This window comes from Pteropus vampyrus, unplaced genomic scaffold (assembly GCF_000151845.1).
Source record: "Pteropus vampyrus isolate Shadow unplaced genomic scaffold, Pvam_2.0 Scaffold387, whole genome shotgun sequence".
Classification (NCBI taxonomy): Eukaryota; Metazoa; Chordata; class Mammalia; order Chiroptera; family Pteropodidae; genus Pteropus; species Pteropus vampyrus.
The window spans coordinates 3,924,929-3,946,860 of NW_011889168.1; the positions used below are offsets into that span (position 1 = coordinate 3,924,929).

The 21,932-nt window shown below is 48.4% G+C and overlaps 2 protein-coding genes across 12 annotated transcripts in view; one reads left to right on the forward strand and one right to left on the reverse strand.

Moving 5' to 3' along the window:
* Positions 1–1,328: 1,328 nt before the first annotated feature.
* On the forward strand, positions 1,329–12,444 carry ARAF (A-Raf proto-oncogene, serine/threonine kinase). 10 transcript variants are annotated; one of them, XM_023523239.1, is made up of 16 exons: positions 1,329–1,475; positions 2,796–2,950; positions 3,107–3,210; positions 4,001–4,103; positions 4,193–4,347; positions 4,462–4,560; positions 5,919–6,075; positions 6,180–6,207; positions 6,283–6,428; positions 6,521–6,723; positions 9,290–9,466; positions 9,558–9,604; positions 10,129–10,247; positions 10,493–10,624; positions 11,568–11,809; positions 11,911–12,444. In XM_023523239.1, exons 2-16 carry the CDS (start codon positions 2,855–2,857, stop codon positions 12,215–12,217), a joined length of 2,115 nt encoding a protein of 704 aa, XP_023379007.1. In that variant the 5' UTR covers positions 1,329–1,475; positions 2,796–2,854; the 3' UTR covers positions 12,218–12,444. The 10 variants fall into 10 exon arrangements, with proteins under 10 accessions (XP_023379007.1, XP_023379009.1, XP_011378388.1 ...); XM_023523241.1 differs by having other exon boundaries at positions 5,934–6,075; XM_011380086.2 differs by having other exon boundaries at positions 11,568–11,702; positions 11,911–12,184.
* Positions 12,438–21,932, reverse strand: part of SYN1 (synapsin I) — a 53,701-nt gene continuing 44,206 nt past the window's right edge. Inside the window, exons 6-13 of one of the 2 annotated variants that reach the window (XM_011380081.1) lie at positions 18,347–18,409; positions 17,471–17,613; positions 17,299–17,373; positions 17,099–17,201; positions 15,683–15,823; positions 15,269–15,356; positions 14,573–15,164; positions 12,438–13,501 (exon numbers count right to left, since the gene is read on the reverse strand). In XM_011380081.1, the coding sequence (XP_011378383.1) occupies positions 13,474–13,501; positions 14,573–15,164; positions 15,269–15,356; positions 15,683–15,823; positions 17,099–17,201; positions 17,299–17,373; positions 17,471–17,613; positions 18,347–18,409 (1,233 nt within the window). In that variant the 3' untranslated portion in view covers positions 12,438–13,473. Of the gene's footprint in view, positions 13,540–14,572; positions 15,165–15,268; positions 15,357–15,682; positions 15,824–17,098; positions 17,202–17,298; positions 17,374–17,470; positions 17,614–18,346; positions 18,410–21,932 lie in introns of both variants that reach the window. The other variant, XM_011380079.2, reaches the window with a different exon arrangement.

Here is a 21,932-nt window from a genome sequence, read left to right on the forward strand (position 1 = left end):
ATGGACTGAAAAGTTAAAAATATTCTTTATAATTAGCATCACTATGTTAACTTATCTGCACTTATAGAAATGCCTTCCTTCTATTGATGTAATTGTTCCCCTTCCCTTTCTCATAAACACCCCTTGAATTGCCTCCTAATTGGAACACTATTTGGGCTTCTGCCTGAATCAGTACTTTCTTAATAGCTATTCTTTATATCTCAAATAAATGCTTTTTGCCTCTCACTTTGGCCTTATAATTTTAGGTTAACAGTAGTATTCCAGGATCCCATTGTTATGTTTCTTTCTCAATTCTTTTGTTATTGGACACCTGGTCTATTTCTGGTTGTTGTTGTTGTTGTTATAAAGCTAATATAAACATTTGAGTACAATTTTTTGCATGTATATATTGTTACTGCATGCTGTGACCAGCTCACCAGAGCTGATTTTGTGACTGTCTTCTCAACTCTGGTTCAGTGATGTCATATTAGCAGCTTGAAATAAGCCATGGTGGCAAACGGTACAAATTAGAGCTTTTTCCTCTGGACAGCTGGTTGTTAAACATTTAACACACCACTGGACATGTCTTAATTTCTCTGGTGTAAGTACTGAAGAGTGAGACTGCTGGCTTGCATAGTATGTCTACGTTTAACTTTATAGGAAGCTACCAAACTGTTTCCAAAGTGGTTGTACCATTCTACACTCCCAATAATAATGCATGGAAGTTCCAGTTGTTTCACATTCTCATCAATATGTGGTATTCATTGTCAATCTTTTTAATTTTAGCCACTGAATGGTGAAGATCCGAATAGAAAAGGGACAATGGGAAATGGAGGTTATATGACAGACGAGTAAGCAGAACTTTCGACTCTCTCCTTATAGGCAGAGAAAGCATGTAATAAATACAAGTGGAAGCATATTGAGGCCCCCTCACCTAGGCCCGCTCACCTAGTGACCTTCCTCTGATCCTTCCTACTTCATTACAGAGGGATGCTGAGGCTCCAAATTAGAATTGGAAAATGTTGCAGATATTTGGTCTGATTCCAACCCATTCCAAAGACAGTAAAACGGAGACCCAGGAAAATCCCAAACGGCTACTTAGGAACTCCAGGTCACTGGAGCAGAAAGGGCACTTAAGGATTCCCCGCCCAGATTCAAGAACCCCTAATGTCAGCCCGAAAAAATTGCCTTGCTTTATGCAGCCACGGTAAGATTGGGGTTAAAGCCCATGCCACGCAAGTCTCCGCCTGCGCGCGACTCTCAACCTGCGAATTTGCCCCAGACCCTGACGTTTCAGGTAGCCCCTCCTAATCCGGAACACGGCCCACATTCCGCCGGTCCTGCCTTGACAGGCGTGACCCTAAGCCAATAAGGATGGAGGGCTGAGCCCGGCGGAGCCAATAGAGAAAGCCCGAGAAGTGGTGGAGGCAGACTCTACGAGCAAACAAGAAGACAGGCCCAAGATGGAGGCGGCGGCGGCTGTTGCTGCCTGACAGGTGAGGGTGGGCCCAGCAGGGTAGGTTTCTGGAGGGACCGTCCAGCACGGGCAGGGAGCTGGGGCTGAAAGCTTAGCTCCAGGGTGGCCGCGCATGGACCCCGACGCCCCCTGTCCGGAACTGGAGGAGTGGTTTGACCCGGGGCAAAACCATCGTCCACAGCGGGGGGTAGTGGTGGATAGACAGAAATAGGGGTGCACGGCTGTGGGGGATGGTTTCGCCCGCCTCGTGTGTAGGACGCCTGCGCAGAGCTGGAAGGCCTTCGGAAGGTGGGGCGGGGCAGGGCCGAATGGAGCTTGGGCTGTGGTGTGTTGTGCCCAGATCCCCTCTAAACCCCCTTAAGGTATCTGATGACTCTTCCTTACCAACAATGGGGAGTGCGTGGAGACAGAGCTTACTACTCGTTTTCCTATTCTGTATCAGTGTCTGACCCACTAGGAGAATATTTGAGAATTCCCCCGTTACTCTTCCTTAACCCTCCCCAGCCTCCTTCCATTATCATCAGAAATATGTCTGTGTCTCCTTCATTACTTGTCAGGGAGAATTTTGGAGCCTCCCTGCTTTACCCTCATTCATCTCACCTCAACAGTGACTGGTGATGCACCATTACCCTCCTTTTCCCCATAACGATGTCTGGTGACCACCATTATCTGTTCTCTCCATTACAGTATGTAGTGACCTCTGTTACATCTTCCTTCAGCATAGTGTCTGTTGAGCCTCTGTGAAATCCCGATCACGGTCTGGTGGCTCCCATTAGCCAACTAACAGTCTGTGAGCCTGTCATCATTACAGCCCAGGGCTTAGGGATGCCCACAGTGCCCTTAAGAACACCCTGGTGCAGTTCCTATTTCCCCCAAACTGTGGGCAATATCTGATGTTCTTTTATTCACTCCCCTTCTCCCTGTCTGTGACTCCTCCCTCAGCACAGTATCTGATAACCCCCTTCTCCATTATAAAGCCAAGGCACTGTTCCTGTCCATAATGTTCCTGACACACCCCAGTGCACTGTGTGCTGACTTCCCCATTAGCCCCCAGTAAAGACTTGTGTTCTGTGCCCTCAAGAACTGTGTGTGCTGTCTCTCATTGTGTTGTCCTACCCCCACTTGGCCCCATGCAGTTAATCTGAGATCTTGGCTGGGCTGAGTGAAGGAGGAACTAGATCCACTTCAAGGTGTTAACAGGCTCCCTTGGTCTGCTGTGTGGAAATTAGGCTACTGGGGGTGACGTGGAGCCTGGAGATTGAAATTTATTTTTTGTCCCCTGCTACTGTGCTTCCAGACTATCATTATCAGATCTCTGAATTCCTCCTCTGTCTTCTAGGAGCCCCATGGCACCTGCCCAGCCCCACCTCAGCCCGTCTTGACAAAGTCCTAGGCTCCATGGAGCCACAACGGGCACCCCCTGCCAATGGGGCTGAGCCGTCCCGGGCAGTGGGCACTGTAAAAGTGTACCTGCCCAACAAGCAACGCACGGTGGTGAGTCTCATGGGAGCAAAACTGGCAGGGGTGCAGATGGACCCAGTTGTAAATCTTGGATCAGAAGGATAACTAAGGCTGGGAGGAGGCTTTTGCTGAGGGATGGGAGAGTTGGCTGGGGCCTCTGTTGAGTACTGATCCCCCACACCTGCACAGGTGACTGTCCGGGATGGCATGAGTGTCTATGACTCTTTAGACAAGGCCCTCAAGGTACGGGGTCTCAATCAGGATTGCTGTGTGGTCTACCGGCTCATCAAAGGGTAAGTGTGGCATACCCTTCACCCCCAACCAACAGGTGCCCAGCCTCCCATCTTCTCCTCAGAGTCATCTGACTCCTTCTTTACTCTGTTGCAGAGTTACCATTAGTCTTCCCTTAGTTTAGTGAATCCGTGAGTCCATCCAGCTTTTGTTTCATTACTTCATAAGTTTGTTGGCCTATGAGGTCAACAACTTACTCTGCTTGGCCCTCAGGTCTTCACTCTGCTCCATCACCTCCCAGAGTTCATCTGTTTCGTTCTTTCACTATTTCATCAACTTGTCAGCTCTCTCCTACCTCCACTTTCCCATTCTCTGTCTGCTGAGTTGGGTCTTGCTGACATTTCATTTATCCCTCTGTTCTGGGGTTCCTTAATTTTTTAATTCAATTCACATATTGATTTTTATTTGTTTCAGTGCCTCATCAGCCGTTTTTTCAGGGGCTTGTTTAGTTTTTTCATCATCTCATTTGCTCTTCACTCTGAGATTTAGTTGTTTTTTCATCATCTCATTTGCTCTTCACTTTGTGATTAAGAGCATGGACTCTTCACACTGTCCTGCCACTCACAATCCCTTGTGGCTTTAGGCAAATCACTTTCTGCCCCTGAACCTCAACTTTCCTATGTGTAAAATGGGGGCAAGGATAGTAACTAGTTCCTAGGGTTACTGTGATGGGAATGAAACATGCCAGATATTACTCCATGGATGGCAGACTTGGAGGGACTTTTAGGAGTTCCTTGCCTCCCCAGGGCCCCTGTCTGCCTTTCCACTCACTCCTTTCTGTGCCTCCTGCAGACGAAAGACGGTCACTGCCTGGGACACAGCCATTGCTCCCCTGGATGGCGAGGAGCTCATTGTGGAGGTCCTTGAAGATGTCCCACTGACCATGCACAATTTTGTGAGTGCAGGGTGTATAGTGGGGGCAGACCCTGGGCATTAGGGGAGGGTCCTTGACCAGGCCTCAACCTTCCTGCTTTGTGGCAGCAGGTACGGAAGACGTTCTTCAGCCTGGCATTCTGTGACTTCTGCCTTAAGTTTCTGTTCCATGGCTTCCGCTGCCAAACCTGTGGCTACAAGTTCCACCAGCATTGTTCCTCCAAGGTCCCCACAGTCTGTGTTGATATGAGTACCAACCGCCGACAGTGAGCCTGGCCTGGGGTGGGTGGGTGGGGAATGGGGAGGACACAAGCCCAGCCACAAGGCTCTTACAGACAGCTCACCCTTGTCCCTTTGCTCTATACCTTAATACCCTCAAGGTTCTACCACAGTGTCCAGGATTTGTCCGGAGGCTCCAGACAGCACGAGGCTCCCTCAAACCGCCCCCTGAATGAGCCGCTAACCCCTCAGGGTCCCAGGTACAGATGCCTTAGCTAAAGGGCTGCTGTCAGGTGAGGAAGATCTGGAGGCCCCTTTAAACCACAAGCCATTCTTTATTCATTTGTTTACTTGACAACATTTGTTGAACACCTACAAGTATGAGTAAGGACATGGAGCTATGGGACCTTGGGAAAGTCACCTAATCTCTCTGGGCCTCAGTTTTCTCATCTGTAAATGGAACAATGATACTTTTTACCACATAGGGTTCTGGTGAGGATTAAATGAGTTAAGACATATCTGTTGCTTATAACAAGATCTGGTACAGAGTATAAGTTCTTATTATTAACTATAAACATATATATGTATATATGTACATATATGTAAAAGCATATAACTATTAATTCTTCCAGTATAATGATGCTCAAGCCTTCCCATTTTTAAATATATGTATTTAATCATAAATTCCCTTTTATTTTTTATATCAAGTATTATAATACTGTAGTATTTCTATGTTAAAATATATTTTTGCTCTAATATATAAGTTTATAAAATACATGTTTTATATATCTATATTATATATTTTTATTATCTCTGTATTTGTATATATTAATATATCGTGTTATATTTATAATGTTTTTATATAATATAGAACATATTTTTATGTAATATATAAAATAGTAAAATTGGAGCATTCTGTTATTTTTAATTATGGATGTAAGTAGATTAATTACCTGTGAACTTCATTTCAGGATAGTGGAAGGGAACATTAAGAAATATTTTTGTAATGATCTATATAACATATGTATAATATGTACGTATAACATATATAACATTATAATATGTATATTTTGAAACATTGCCATTTTAATATAGATCAGTGTTATATGTTATATATTATATAATACAAAATATATTTGAATAGCACATATATTTATAAAGTATTATATATTACTCTTTCCCCCACTATCTATGTGGCTCCCTGTTTCTCCTTTAGGTCTTTGCTCAGATGTCAGCTCCTTAGAGAAGCCTTTCCTGACATCACCAGTGACACTTTCTGTCTCCTTATTTTGCTTTATTTTTTTTCTTTATTGAACCTATCACCATCAGATGGATTAAATATTCTTTGTTTTTGTTTTTGTTTTTTTTTATTTCTCTCTCTCCCTGCTGGAACATCAGCCCCATGAGGGCAAAAACTTTTATTTGTTTTGCCCACAGTTTTATTTCCACTACCTAGCATGGTATCTGGCACCTGGCAGGCACTCAATAAATGTTACTTGAACAAATGAGTAATAGTAATAATAGTACACGTTTACTCTGTGTGAGCTAAGCACAAGTTTACAATGGGGTGGGGGGTGGCTTGACTGGTTCTCACATTCATTCAACAGTGATTTCACAGCCTTTCCCCTGGCAGCTCCTGCACCCAGCACCGCGACCCTGAGCACTTCCCCTTCCCTGCCCCAGCCAACGCCCCCCTCCAGCGCATCCGCTCCACATCCACCCCCAATGTCCATATGGTCAGCACCACGGCCCCCATGGACTCCAGCCTCATCCAGGTTGGTGTCAAGGGGGACATTCATGGGGGATCACTGGGCAGAGGTGAGAACCATTCCTCTTGGCCTCCATGCCCTCTCTCTGACTCCTTTCCCTCTTCTTTTAGCTCACTACCCAGAGTTTCAGCACTGATGGTGAGCCCCCACTGCCTGCACCCTCAGCACACCCCTCCACTCCACTTGTCTCCACTCACTTCTCCACAATCACAGCTGCTGGTAATAGAGGTGGTGGAGATGGAGCCCCCCGGGGGAGCCCCAGCCCAGCCACCGTGTCCTCGGGGAGGAAGTCCCCACATTCCAAGTCCCCATCAGAACAGCGGGAGCGGAAGCCTTTGGCCGATGACAAGAAGAAAGTGGTAAGCTCCAGGGGAAACCTGTGGGGGGCACCACAGGCTGAGTGATAAGGGATGTGGGCAGCCCCCTGAGATGCCACCCATGTGGCCCACAGAAGAATCTAGGGTACCGGGATTCGGGCTATTACTGGGAGGTGCCACCCAGTGAGGTGCAGCTGCTGAAGAGGATCGGGACGGGCTCATTTGGCACTGTGTTTCGCGGGCGGTGGCATGGAGATGTGGCTGTGAAGGTGCTCAAGGTGGCCCAACCCACAGCTGAGCAGGCCCAGGCCTTCAAGAACGAGATGCAGGTGCTCAGGTGAGCTTGCATGGGTGTGGATGGGGAATTAGGGTGGTGAGCATGGCCTTGGTGCCTCTGGGGAGAGGCCGTGCTTGGGGCAGTTCTGCATATCACCTGTGTTTGTGTTGTGTCATCACCATAGGCATAAGTTGTTTTTCTGTCAAGGGTGTCCCTTTCCCCTCTGGGAAATAGGTATGTTTAGAGAACCTCTGATGATGTTATTGTGTTTGGGTTAATATTGATATTAATTAACGGCTCTGCCTCCAAAACGTGGGTCATCTTTGCCTGCTGTGAAATGGGTATGGCCGTAGGACATTATTAACATCATTGCGTGCACTTACATTAGTAGCAGAATGCTAGTTAACTGCATCGCCATAAAGGATTGCATCCTTCCTTCCCCTCTGCTTGTGCTGCATCACTAGTATTATGTTTACTGTGTTACATTTTTGTCATTAATTAATTATAATAATGCCATAATTTAAAGAACAGTATTACAGTTGACCCTTGAACAACATGGGTTTGAACTTTACATATCCACTTAAACATGGATTCTTTTCTTTCTTTTTATTATTAGCTTCAGGTGTACATGGATTTTTTCTTTTTTTTAATGTTTTATTTTTTATTAAGTTTATTGGGATAACATTAGTTAATTATATAGTTTTCAGATGTACATTATAATTTGACATCTATATATTCTCTTTTGTGATTACCACCCAAAATCCAGTTGGATTTTTTCAGTAAATACTGTAAATGTATTTTCTCTTCCTTATGATATTCTTAATAACATTTTCTTTGCTCTAGCTTACTTTATTGTAAGAATACAGTATATAATACATATAACATACAAAATATGTGTTAATCAACTGTTTATGTTATCAGTAAGGCTTCTGGTCAACAATAGGCTGTTAGTAGTTAAGTTCTGGGGAAGTCAAAAGTTATATGTGGATTTTCAACTGTGTGGGGGGTCAACACTTGTTCAAGGGTCATCTGTATTAACTATAATCAGAACCATAATTTAATCATTGTTTAATTAATGATTATATTTACTCTACTTAATATATCATTGATACTATATTAATTCATTCACACAGATGTTCCTTTTTTGCTGCTATAGTTACTACCACTCCTAGAGTTGCTAACATGGCCTTTCCCCTCTGACAAATGGGCATAGTTATGTTACAGAATTAATGTTATTATAATTCCTTGTTCTATTTTAATATTTATCCTCATAATGGATGTCATAGTAAGAAAACTTTTATTCTATTTCTGTGAAGTAGCAATGATTTGAACATGCTGTTAATTTGCATTATATTAATATTTTAACCATAATCTGACTGCTATGAAGAACACTCATGGGCTGTGTTATCTGCTTTGATGTGCCAAAATTACAGAGCATCGTCAATGTTACAGTTGATGATGAACAATGCAGGGTTTAGGGGTGCCGACCTCCCTACACTTCAAAAATCCATGTGTAACTTTTGACTCCCCCAAAAGTTAGTCATCTCTCAATATCCATGGGGGATTGGTTCCAGGACCCCCGACAGATATCAAAATCCACAGGTGCTCAAGTTCCCTATATAAAATGGCATAGATCAGTGCATATAATCGGACCTCTGCATCTGTGGACCTCAACCTCAGATCAAAATGGTACAGGTATTTATTGAAAGATATCTATGTGTAAGTGGACCTGTGTAGTTGAAACCCATATTGTTAAGGGTCAACTGTATTTGCATTTGTGTTACCATAACTGGAGTTAATACTTCTATAAGGAATGAAGGCTTTCTTCTAAATTAGGGCAGATCTATTCATATGTGACAGTTTCTGTGAGGTAGAGCCGGGTACCCAGGAGTGATAACAACAAGGACAGTGAAATTTTCAAAGGGCTTACTTGTGTTTGGTGCTGTTCTAAGTTACTTACAGATTATTTACTCACTCCTCCCAACATCTCCATAAGGTAGCTTATATAATTTTCACAGTTTTACAGTGGAGGAAAATGAGGTACAGAGAGGTTAAGTGTTGCACAGTGAGTGCATGGGGAAGCCTGCATTGGAACATAGAAGCTAACTTGAATCCAAACCCCAAGCTCTTTACCTCTAAGCCTCTCGTGGTAATTAACAGGATATAATCACACATTACTGATATTTTTATCTGGAATTTATCAATATTACGATATATCAGTGAAGAAGGTTGGCATTTCACTTTCAAAGAAGGTTGGCATTCCACTTTTTTGTCTGGAAAATGGTCACAGGCCCAGATCACGGTCAGGGTCAGAGATGTGGCAGCTGTTGATGATTAAGATGCTACTGGTCCACAGAGGGGTAGAGGCAGTAACCTGTCCCTCCTGGTTTTGTTGGGAGACTCGGATAAGGAAGCTCAGGACTTAAGCCCAGCACTGAATTAGCCCAGCAAATATATCTCATAAATTCATTGCATCTGGCCATAGTCTGGCCCTGAGCTTCCTAAAAGACAGGATGAAAATGACAACAGAAGTCAGCAGTGAACAACATCATCTCTCATTCTCAAAAAGTGAGTGACAGTTGCTGTTTCCCCCACCCTGCCCTGATACCACCCTCCCTGCCTGCAGGAAGACACGTCATGTCAACATCTTGCTGTTCATGGGCTTCATGACCCGGCCGGGGTTCGCCATCATCACACAGTGGTGTGAGGGCTCCAGCCTCTACCACCACCTCCATGTGGCTGACACACGTTTTGACATGGTCCAGCTCATTGATGTGGCCCGGCAGACTGCCCAGGGCATGGAGTGAGCCTCCCAGCCCAAAGACTAGGGAGGAGGTTGGGGGAGGGAGATGAGGTAGCCCCAGCCAATTTGCCACCTGCTTCCATCCCCACAGCTACCTCCATGCCAAGAACATCATCCACCGAGATCTCAAGTCTAACAGTATCTACCTGTCCCTGTCTAAGGCTGGGGTGGGGTGAGGACTTAAAGGAATGGCTCTTGTGGAGCAGGAACTTCTGGGAATGAATAGAGAGGTACACGTGTTGCATGGCCCTTGCCAGGTAGCAGAGCTGTGGCTGGTGAGGAGCCTTAAATGGGAGTCTCTTGGTCAGGAGTCAGAGTTGTGGCTTGTTCAGGTACTGTTCTTGGGGACTGTGATCAGAGTATGAGGTGTGGCAGTCGTGGAGGGCATTACAGGGAGTTTCTGATCAGAGTCACAGGCATGGCAGGTATGGGTGCTGCCCTTAGTGAGACTTCCTGGTCAGGAGCCACAGCGGGGCCAAGTGTAGGGGACGTTAATCGGAGCTCCCCACCCAAGTCAAGGTTGTGGTGGGTTTTTGTGACATTGGGGGACTTCTGGTCAGGTTTAGAGGCATGACTGATGTTGAGGCATTAATGAGAGCATCCCAGTCAGGGTGAGAGGTGTGGCTATTGGGAGTCCCTGTAGTGGCCCTTGACCTCGGTGGACATCTTTTTACATGAGGGACTTACGGTGAAGATCGGTGACTTTGGCCTGGCCACAGTGAAGACGCGGTGGAGTGGAGCTCAGCCTTTGGAACAGCCCTCGGGCTCTGTGCTATGGATGGTGAGTTGGGTCAGGCTAGGCTAGGGGCTGGACCAGAGCATATAGGGACCTGGGCTGCAGGCTGGGATATAGGGGGATGAGTGGCGATGGGGATGCCTCTACCAAGTGTGGGTGTCTAGATTGCTCACGTTTCACCTCACGTGAGTGGCTCTGAGTTGTATCCAGTGTGGCTAGTGGGACCTAGGATTATGGGCCAGCCACTTGCTGACCTCCATGGTTCCCCTGCCTGGTTTGGCCTATTGAAGGCGGCTGAGGTGATTCGTATGCAGGACCCGAACCCCTACAGCTTCCAGTCGGATGTCTACGCCTATGGGGTTGTGCTCTATGAGCTCATGACCGGCTCCCTGCCTTACAGCCACATTGGCAGCCGTGACCAGGTGAGCCCCATACCTTACCCACAATCTCCCAGGCTAAGGGATACCCCCTCAGTCTCTAAACCCCCATTTCCTTTGTATAGACCGAGAATGCCACACTTCCTCTAGAAACCCAAAATGTTCTGGGCTGAGAACTCCCAGAATCTTCTGGGTCTTCCATACCCAGAATCTTCTCCTTCCCCCACATCCACAATCCTCTGGGTCCTCAAAGTCCAGAATCTTCTGAATCCCCTATACTCAGAATCCACCTAGGCCCCCACATACCTAGAAGCCCTCTGGACCCCTAGACAACTGCCAGTCCCCTGGCCTGAGTACTCAAAATCCTACAAGTCCCCAAAGCCCAGAATCCCATTTCTCCCAGAAACAGATCCCCTTTGTGTTTCTGGAATACTCAAAGATAACCACAATTATTCAGGCTTCAGGACCCTAGTACCCACAATACTCTAGGCCCAAGACTCTCATGGTTTTCTGGGTTCAAAGCCTAGAATTTCCCAGGTCCTCAGAAACCCATGATCTAGGCACCAGATACCAGTAGTCCTACATGCTACATGGACCCATAGTCCTCAGGCCCCAGATCCCCACAGAAACACAAACTCCTAAGGGCTAGAATCCTTTAGTTCCTTCCAGACTCAGAAGTTCACATTTCCCCTAGGCTTAGTACTTTCCAGGCCCATAAGCCCCCTAGAAATCTGTGGATCCATAATCCTCTGGGCCCCAAACACCTATAATCCTTACTTCCTTCAAGCTGAAATCCCTATATTCTGCAAGCAGACAATCCTTCCAAGGCCTCAGAGACCCAGAATCCTTGGATTCACAAGACAGTACGATCCTCAGAGCCTCAATACCCAGAATACCCCAGTTCCCCAAAAGGAACATCCCAAGTCCCTCAAGACCCCAAATTCCCTGGACCTCCCAGCCCACATCAGACATTCCTGTCCTCCCCTAGATTATCTTTATGGTGGGCCGTGGCTATCTGTCTCCTGACCTCAGCAAAATCTCTAGTAACTGCCCCAAAGCCATGCGACGCCTGCTGTCTGACTGCCTGAAGTTCCAGCGGGAGGAGCGGCCTCTCTTCCCCCAGGTGGGCCGGGTAGGAGGGCTGGAAACCTTGGGGAGGAGACCGATGAGGAGGAAGACTCAGAGGGGTGAATGTGAACCATGTTTGTTCAAGGCTCAGAGGTGTGCAATGTATGTATGTATGCTTCCCTGGGAGGGAGGCTGGGGTCTGGTGGTGTTGGGGTGCCTGTGTGGCTCTGGACACATACCCCCTCATGCACACCTGCCCCCAGATCCTGGCCACGATTGAGCTGCTGCAGCGGTCACTCCCCAAGATTGAGCGGAGTGCCTCAGAACCTTCTTTGCACCGTACCCAGGCTGATGAGTTGCCCGCCTGCCTACTCAGCGCAGCCCGCCTTGTGCCTTAGGTCTTGCCCCCAGCCACCAGGGAGCCTATCTCAGCCTGCCACGCCAAGGAGCCCTGCCCACCAACCAATCAATGTTCTATCTGCCCTGATACTGCCTCAGGATCCCCATGTGCTTTTCCAGTTCCTCTGGAATTGGGGGACCCCCAAAAGGCTGAGACCCCTGCCTTCATAGTTTGGTTTCCTCTTGGCTTTGAGGATACTTTTAAATTTGGGAGCTCCAATGGCTGGGATTTGTGGCAGGGATTCCATTTAGAACCTCTTTGGAATTTGTGCCTCATGTGCCTTCCACTGGATTTTGGGGTCCCCAGCACCCCATGTGGATTTTGGGGACCCCTCTGTCTCCCCCACCATTCAAGGACTCCCCTCTTTCTTCACCAAGAAGCACAGAATTCTGCTGGGCCTTTGCTTGTTTATTTTGCTTCCCGACTCTTCTCATGGGGTTCAGAGCCGCTGAGGGGTGGGAGTGAGTCCAGGCAAGGAGTAGAGTTTAGGGGGAGGTGCAGATCACACAAACAGCGCCACTGTACGCATCACCACAGGCGGCACAATGAACGAGGACCACATATGCCAAGCACGGCACAAGAGGAGGTCACGTCAGTCACAGACACAGACATCACGGCAAAGGTGGGGAAGTAGGGGACCACTGGCCTTCCATGTGCAGAGGATTCTGGGAGGGTGGGTGGAGTTTGCATATTTAAAGACAGCTGTCAGAGGCAGGAATGTGGGGCAGGGGTCCCTGGGGAACTGAGGGGTCCTAGCAGTGGGAGGAGCTCCCATGTGTTGAATGGGGTTGGAGGGAGATGATAGGAAATCCTTGTGGGGCAGGTGGTAGAATTTGAAGAGATGGATCTTCAGAAATGGGAGATCCATGGAAGGGGACTCAAAGGTAGGGGTTTCTGAAGGATTTGGAAAATTTTGATGGGGAACAAAGTGTACTTGAGAGATCTGGGACCAGGAGTAGTGTTTTCCAGGAATTTCAGGACTCCAGGAGGGGACTCAGTGTTGTTAGGGCCAGAACAAGTTGCCTGGTGTTTGGGAGCTCCCAGGAAGGAAAACGCACTCTGGGGGACCAGGAGTAGAGGTCTTCAGGAATTTGGAGGTGTTAAAACTGAGAAAGTAGGTCTTCAGGTGACCAGGAGTGGGCTTCCAGAGGACTTGGCAATTCCAAACATGAGAACTGGGTTTAGGACCAGGAGTGAGGTTTCCTGAGGGACTTGGGCATTCTGAGGAGTGAGAAGAGGGATCTTGGTGAACCAGGAGAGGGCTTCTCAAGGGAGTTGGAGATTCCGAAAGTGAGAAGTGGATTCAGGGCCCAGAGAGGGGTTGCCCAGGGACTTGGGGATTCTCAGGATAGGGTGTCAGTCGGAGAAGAGGCTGGCGAAAGACTTCCTCAGGCTGCGGATGGTCTCAGCTTTCACCTCGTCCTGGCTAAGGCTGGGCCTGGGCGGGGCTGGCTCTGGAAGGTTGAAGGCATTGGTCAGAGACTGAGATTTGCTAGAGAGAGACAAGGTGGAGGCATGGGAGGAAGAGGGGGAAGAGGAAGGGAGGAGGGGGAGAGAAACACAATGTTACCCCAGGCCTGGCCCCAGCCCTGCCCCTCTGGTCCTGGGGCGGTGCCTGTGACCCTCCCACCCATCAGTATGGGCCTGGACCCTGATGGATTCTCAGGCAGAGTCAGGGAGTCCTGGGAGAGGAAGGGAGGACTTGGATCCGAGGTGAAGAAGTCTGGGATTAATGGGAAGAGTCCTGGGCGGAATCTTCTCTTCAAATCTAGGCTAGACTGGGATAAAGGTGAAGATGGTCAGGGAGGTTTCTAATCTCAGGGTGAGGAGTCCAGGAGGGAGTAGGGGGAGGCTGGACCAAGGACAGACTGGGAGGGGCAAATCTAAGAGAAAGCAGTTGGGTGGGACAGTGAGGACTTTTAAGAGAAGGTGCGGCTGGTCTGGAATGAACCATAAGAGGCAGAGAGAATGGCGTAATGATTTGGGAGGAGACAGAAATGGACCAGAAGGATTTGGGAATGAACTAGAAAGAAGTCTAGACTGTAGGAAAAGTATGAGGAGGATTTGAAGTGATATAGGAGGACTGTGAACTGGCCTGTGTTTGGGGCATTGGCTAGGAGGAGTCAAGTTGGGCAGGAGGAGGGTAACTTTGGCAGGAAAGGCTCCAAGATGGGAGGAGGACTTGGAGGGCTGGAAGGTACTGAAAGAGGGTCAGTAAGGTGCCTGGGGTGGACTAAGAGGGGCTGAGGAAGGGGATTTTCTCAGGGCCTATTGGGAAGTCTCTGAATCAAAAGTGGGGTTTCCTTGGGATTCTGGCACCGATTCTCTGGGATGGAGGGCAGGAGCCTCTCTGGACTGGGAGGGGTGGCAGTTTAGGCGAGGAGTCTGGCCCAGACTGGAGATAGAGCTCTCAGGACCTCCAGATAGGATCTGGGTCTGAGGAACTTGGGAGCTGAGGCTGCCCACCCAGTGTAGGAGCATGTTTTGAGAGCAGCAAGGCAAGGGCTACTGTGGGGTCCCCTTACTTGAGCTGGGGGTGCGGGGGTCCCCCGGCAGCAGCGGTGGCAGGTTGCGGCACATCCTGGCTAGGTTTCTGGGCCAGCTGTGGCTTGGTGGGACGTCCAGCAGGGCCTGGGCCGCTGGGCCGTGGCTGCTGCGTGGTGGGTGGCCCAGTGCGGGGCATGGGACCTGCCTGGCTGGCCTGGCGGATAGGACCAGCAGGGCCTGGCGGTTTCTGGGGTGGGCCCTGGCGCTGCTGACCACCTGGTGGAGCCCCTGAGGCCTTTGGTGGAGCCTGACCGGAGACAGATGTCTGACGGGTAGCCTGTGGTGGACCTGCCTGTCGCTGGGGAGATGGGGAGGCAGGTGGGCGGGCTGCTGGAGGTGCTCCAGGTCCTCCTGCCACTGGCCGGGATTGGCGGCCTTGACCCTGGGTCAGTGGTGGGGCTTGAGACACAGGCTGCTGGGGTGCTGATGTGGGACTTGGTAGGCGCTGGGGCAGGGGGCTGCCAGCTGGGGGTCCAAGGCCTGAAAGGTGCTGCTGGCCCTGTGGGGGTGGGCGCTGCTGCAACAGAGGTCCCTGGCGTTGGGGGCCTGGGCCCGGCTGGGGAGGGCCACCTGAGGGACAGAGAAAGAGTAACACATGTGAGAAGCCAGCAAGTGAGAGGTGAGGGGAGTGACTGCAGGACAGTAGGGGCCCAAGAAGCCAGTCCCTCACTTACCCTGTGGTGGGGGTCGTTGCTGAGCAGGGGGCCCCACAGGCTGCTGGGAGGTCTGGCGGCCCAAGGGCAGGGCCCCTGGGGACACAGTCTGTGGTAGAGGAGTGGAGCAGGAGAGGTTAAAAATAGTTACCAGCCAGTAGAGCATCCGCCAATCAGAAAAACACGGGTTCCCTGTGTGCTGGGTGTTGTCTGTGTTTGCGGCTGAGCTGAGGGAAGTCAGGTTGTTGGGTGGGGACTTGCTCCCAGGGGAGGAGTTGGGAAGCACTCAGGGAAGTCAGAGTAGCAGCTATTTTATCAATTTTTAAAACAATTGGTAATTGCCGCCACACGAATAATGGTGACACCCTTAGCCTGCTGATGATCAGTTCTGTGACACAGCATGACCAAGGGCTGGCCTGCCCCCCACTAGCTGACCTGGATATGGGAGCCCCTGCCAGGGGAGGCATCCCGCTGTCGGGGCAGGGCCTGGGCCATCTTGTTGACCACAAGCTCTACGATGAGCTGCTTGTCTTCATCCTGGTGGTCACCAATGAGTGGCATGGAGGAGCCCACCACCTGGGGGAGGAAAAGAGACCCAGTGAAGAGAGAGGCAGTAGTAAGTGCATATGAAGCTTACAGTGAAAGAGTGCTTTAAGTTGGCAGAAGGCATGGTGGCTGCCATGGAACAGCACTCAGTTTGAGGCATGGATATGCAGTGTGAGGAAAGCTTGCCTCCTACAAGGTACTGAACAGCTTATGAGGTACTAGCAGGGGTTGTCAAATTAGGGCCCACGGGCCAAATCTGGCCCAGCTTTTGTTTTTGTATGGCCCCCAAGCTAAGGATGGGTTTTACATTTTTTAATCGTTGAAAAAAAAGATTTCATGACATGTGAAATTATATGAAATTTAAATTTCAATGTCCATAAACAAAGTTTTATCAGAACACAGCCATGCTTTTTTAAAAAAGATGTCTGTGGCTGCTTTTGCAAAGTCAAGTAGCTTTAATGATATCATATGGCCCGCAAAGCCTAAAATGTGCACTGTCTGGCCCTTGACAGAAAATGTTTGCTGATCCCTGCTTTATAGTTTGCTCGGTGCTCTGTCCTTTACAAAGAACTCTGTTTTACATGGTACTTTACAGTTTACAAAGGACTATAAAATATATGGTGTGTTTAGATTTTAGAAAATGCTTTGCAAAGGGCACCACTGTTTACAAAACACTTTACAATGTATAAAGCACTGCTGTTTACCAAGCACTCCGAATTTTCAAGGCATTTTATAGTTTACAAATTGTTTTACTGTTTACCAGGGGCACTGCTGTTTACAAAGAGTTTTAAAATTTTGAAAGTGTTTTGCTTCAATAACAAAAACTTCCCACTTTAAAGAGCTCCCTTTTTATAGTTTTATAAAGCAGTTTGTTGTTCACCAAGGATGTCCTAATATATAAGGTACTTTACAGTTTGCAGAATGTTTTAATATCAACCAGTACTTTTTAGAAAGTATAGTTTACAAAGTGCTTTGGTATTTGCCAAGGACTTGTCAGTTCACAAAATAAAGGTTATTAAGTGCTTTGCCATTCACCAAGAGGGCTCAGTTCATGGAGCACTTTATAGTTTAACAAGTGTTTTGTTATTCACTAAGGATGTCTAAATTCACAAACAGTTTAGAGTTTACTAAGTATTTTTCCATTTGCCAGGGTGTCCCCGTTCACAAGGCACTTTACAGTTCCCTAAACATTTTATCATTCACTGAGGACCTTCTGGGCCATGGAGTGCTTTACAGTTTACAGAGTATTGCTGCTGTGCACCTCTTCCTCCCTCTATGCCCCCAACAATCCCTGGATGCTCCCACCTCAATGATGTGATCCCTTCCATCCTTGCCATGCAGCGCTTCCACTGCACAGATGTCCAGTCCCCCAAAAATCTCCGAGCACGTATCCACCCACAGCTTGTACCTGCCATGACACAGGGCAAGGAAGCCTGTCAGTGCCTTGCCTGGGCAGCCACACTCCCACTTTCACTTCCCCTCCCTGCTGAGTTCAGGCCAGCTACCTGTCAGACATGGCAATCTGCTCAAGCATTGCAGAGCCAGTGTTGGTCTTCCAGTTTCCTGAAACTGATGTCCTCCTGGGGAACAAAAGGAGAGAGGAAAGAGACTCAGAGGGACCTGGCCACCCAGGGCAGGGCAGAGAACCCCTACCCGGGCCTTGGTCTCTCCACTCACATGTAGGCCTTGTAGTTCTGCCCAATCTTTTGGACGCGCACATCATATTTGGCATCAATGAAGGGCTCGGCAGTGGCATATGTCTTGGTCAGTGCCACGACACTTGCAATGTCCTGGAAGTCATGCTGGTTGTCCACCTTGACCTATGGGAGGGGGTGGGGATCAGGGCCTGGGCAAGATAGGGCAGCAGTGGGCAGTGGGGATGCCTCGGGTTGGGGCATGCACACAAATGACACAAGTGAGCTGAGTACACAAAAATACGGTGGACACACCAAGGCATTCACACGTGTGTAATTGTGGACTTCCTGGTTTTTATATGTATACACAGAAAGTTGGGAGTATACAACTGTGAACATACTAAAAACTATTGAATTGTCCACCTTAAATGAGTAAGGTGCATGGTATATGAGTTATATCTCAATAAAACTGGGAAAATTGTGTATGCACAGTATATGGATACAGACACAAAATCAGTCGTACACATGATATACAGAGAGAAGCACAGACACACTCCAACATACAAATTACAAGTCTGCTTCTACATACACAGAGAAAAAGTCAGATGGAAAGCATAAAGGACCTCAAGACCCTTGAACATAAAAGATTACATAGTGTGTGTTATAATGCAGAGGTATGCATATACATAGATACAATGCTGTATACACTAACAAAATAACAGAACACATAAAAATTGGTCTAACAACATCTAAGAATGTGAGGGAAAATATACAAATAGATAAAAACACCCCAGGACACACAATTATACAAAATTACTGGTGTACATTGAATATACAACATACATCTACATACACATGCACAATGCCAGGAGTGTGCACCATTTACAAACACACAGACACTCCCCACCTGGGGACTTACCTTGCCCATCCCAGAGTGCGCATGCCCCATCTTCACAACCACAGGGTATGTTGTGCTGCTGAGCTGGTAGGATGGAAAGGCAAAGTACGGTCAGGACAGGAGGGCTAATTGCCAGGGATGGGGGTGGTGCTGAGGGGAGCCCACCCAGCAGGAGCTGCATTAGGAGCCATTTCCCAGAAGAGGTAGGTCAGAGACAGGCAGACTGTAGCCGGAAGTCACACAGCAGCGCCTTCTAGCTCAGAGTCAGTCCAGAGCCCTGTATGCCTGTCCCTCCCTTCACCATCCCCAAGTCCCAGATTTACCGCTTCTGCTTTCCCAGGCAAAGGCATGGGATTAGGGTGGGGGCCTTTTCCGGAAAAGGGAAAGTTTGTTTATACAGTGACTGGATGATAAAGAAGTGAGTGTGTTCATGTATGTCCCTGGAGGTGTGGTGGTGAGCATGTAGCAACTGGACCCTTCAGCCAGGCCTTGTATATAAGCCTTGTCTACATGCATACACAACCTAGAGACACACACAAATAAACCCTCAGAACTCAGATCTACATAACCAAACCCATAGATGCCCATGCATGTTGAGATCCACAAGACAGACCTGCAACTGACACAGGCTCCACAGCACACCTCACTCTCTGGCTACACAGACACTCACAGCCATTCAGCCAACCTGGTACTGTGTGGGTCAGGGGCCGGCACTCCTGGCCAGCCTCCTGGATGAGCAGCTTACACACAGCCCTCCTCTCATCACCCAAATCCACACAACAGTTAGAGGGACACACATGAAGGATTACCTATGCAATACAGAGACAACTCTCAAGGCACGGCCAAAGAACACAGAAGCACATACAAGTCTGACAGGCACGAACAACAGAACTGGACACATAGTCAACACTCACAGACACACGCAACACTCCTAGGCATACAACAAACAGAAGGACCCACACCATATTCAGAGGTACACACACTTCTAGATATTCACAGAACCACCGAGACCCATAACACAGAGACCCACATCACACTTCTGGGCACACAAAAATTATATCTAGGGACATACACGCAACATGCCTTGCTATATATACAAACGGGCATACACACAACTAGAGATACCCACATCCCTGCCAAACATACAGACAACACTCCTAGGCGTGTGTATGCACACGTATACACTCATGCTCACAATTCAGGTATGGGAATATCTCGAGTCTCCCCGACCCTGGGCAGGATAGAGGGAACTGAGTCGTGAGACCCCAGCCCCACCATAGCACAGGATGCATGCAGGGCTGTGCCCGCCCTCTGCTACGCAGACAGCTTCTCCACAGGGTAGAGAGATGGCATTCCCGGAGGGGTGGAGAGGCGGAGGGGCGGCTAGGGCGGTGGCAGTTCCCGACAGGCACAGGAAGCCCGCAAGCTCAGGGTGACCGATTGACCTTCAGGCCTCTCCCTCCCTCTGCACTCCCACCTTCCTCATTTCCCAAATGGCTGGCGTCATTACGGGGCGCTGAGAGGCACCCTGTGGGGACAGCTTACAGGGATCCTCTAAGAAGCACTCCAGGGAAACACTGTAGAGGCAGCGCATGATCTAACACAGGCGCACTCACAACTCACAGAGGGGAGCAACACATCCACAATTACATGTGCAACCTAGACCCACTTTACAGATGCAGTAGCACAGTTCTCAGAAGCAACACAAAACACACCGGACTACACAAAACACTCAGGTCCACACATACACGCCACCTAAAGGCACACACTCAACTCTCAGAGGCAAGGACAACAGCAGAGAGCTGCGCACAAGCGTGCATGCACACACCCGAATTTTCTAGGCTTCTTTTCATGAACCATCCTTTCTTCTGGCCCTGGCCCTGATCATAACACTGTGGATATGTGTATGCATGTGCCTGCACATGTGTGCATGCAGGGAGCTCTGCACTCTGGGGTCCAATGGAGAGCCCTAGCTTTGAATCTTGGCCTCTCCTCCTCCTAAGGCCACGTTGGTCAGGTCACTTAACCTTCTCTGAGCCTCAGTTTCTTGATCTGTACAAAAGGCACAATCAGGCCCATGGCACTTGGTGTGCTGTGGGGATTGCCAGGTGTTCCCTCTGAACACCCAGCTGGGCCCCATGGCCCCCACCCCCACCCAGCTCCCCAGATGGTCACATACCTGGACACCCCTCCACGAAACCCCACCAGTTTCAAAACCTGCACAATAACCTGGATCCACACAACCCCTCACATATAGGCAGCCAGCAAAACTCTGTGCTGACTCAGGAATCAGAGTCACAGAGCTGGCGTCAGAACCAGGGTCAGTGAGGGGCTACAGCAGGACTTTCCCTTCCTTCACTTCTCCCTTTGGCCCCGCCACTGACTTACTCAGCCCCCTGTCTCATTTACTCTCCTTCCCTCACTTTCACAATCGGCTTTTCTAAATTCCTGGTTTATGTCCCCTCCCCGCCCCAACTTTCTGGTCCCCCTAACAGAGTCATTTCTTCACTCTCATTCCTAGGCAGGCCACTCAATCCTTTGTGTGTCTGTTTCCTCATATGCATAACGAGAATATGAACAGTTTCTAACTCATAGGGATGTTGTGATGAACAGATTAGTTATGTCGGGAAAAATGCTTAGCACAATATCTGGCACACAGGAAGTCTGCACCATCCAAAAGTGTCGGGTACTATTATTACTATTGGTTTAACATACCTTGGTTAGCCTACATTAATTAACAAGAAGGCAATCAGGATTGACTGTGATAAAGTACTTACAAAGATTAAAGAACAGTGCTTGATAACCAGTAAGCACTCCATAAGTGCTGGTGGTAGTTTTTGTTGTGGTGGTATTATTCTTGTTGATTGGGCTAACCTCCCTGAGTTAAACCAGCTTAATTAGCAAGTGGGTCATGGAGATTGAATGAGATAATTTACACAAAAACTTCAGGGCATGGTATACAGTAAGTGCTCAATAAGTGACTGCTACCATCACTACCATCATTATTATTATTGGTCTGTCCTTCTTGAGCTAAAGAAGGATGTTAATCAGCCCTCAGAGCCCTTTCTCAGGACCCCAGGGAAGATTCAGGCAGCATCTGGAAGCTGGCGGGCAGGGATTGCCTCACCACACCAACCCCCCTCCACTAGGGGTATGAGGGAGGATGGGGAAGGGAGGGAGGATGGGGAAGGGACAAGGCAGGATGGGAGGGTATCAGTTTTCTCCTGACTCACTGGCCTCTCACCACTATTCAGCTCCCCTCACCCAGTGCTCATTAATTCACCAGCACCTTCCCTGCTTGCCAAGCCTGGGTTAAGATCCTGGCACCAGGTTGTGTAGGTTCAAATCCCAGCCATTCCTTGTGATGCTGGGAGAGTTCTTTAATCCTGCTATGCCTCATATTTCCTCATCTGTAAAATGGAAATAATACTGGTACCCAACTCAGAGGCTTATTGTGAGTTTTCAATAAACTGAATTATAGTTGACATTCAATATTATATTAGTTTCAGGTATATGACAGTGATTCAGTATTTTTATACATTATGAAATGATCACCATAATAAGTCTAGTTAGCATTTGTCACCAAAGTTATTACAATATTACTGAC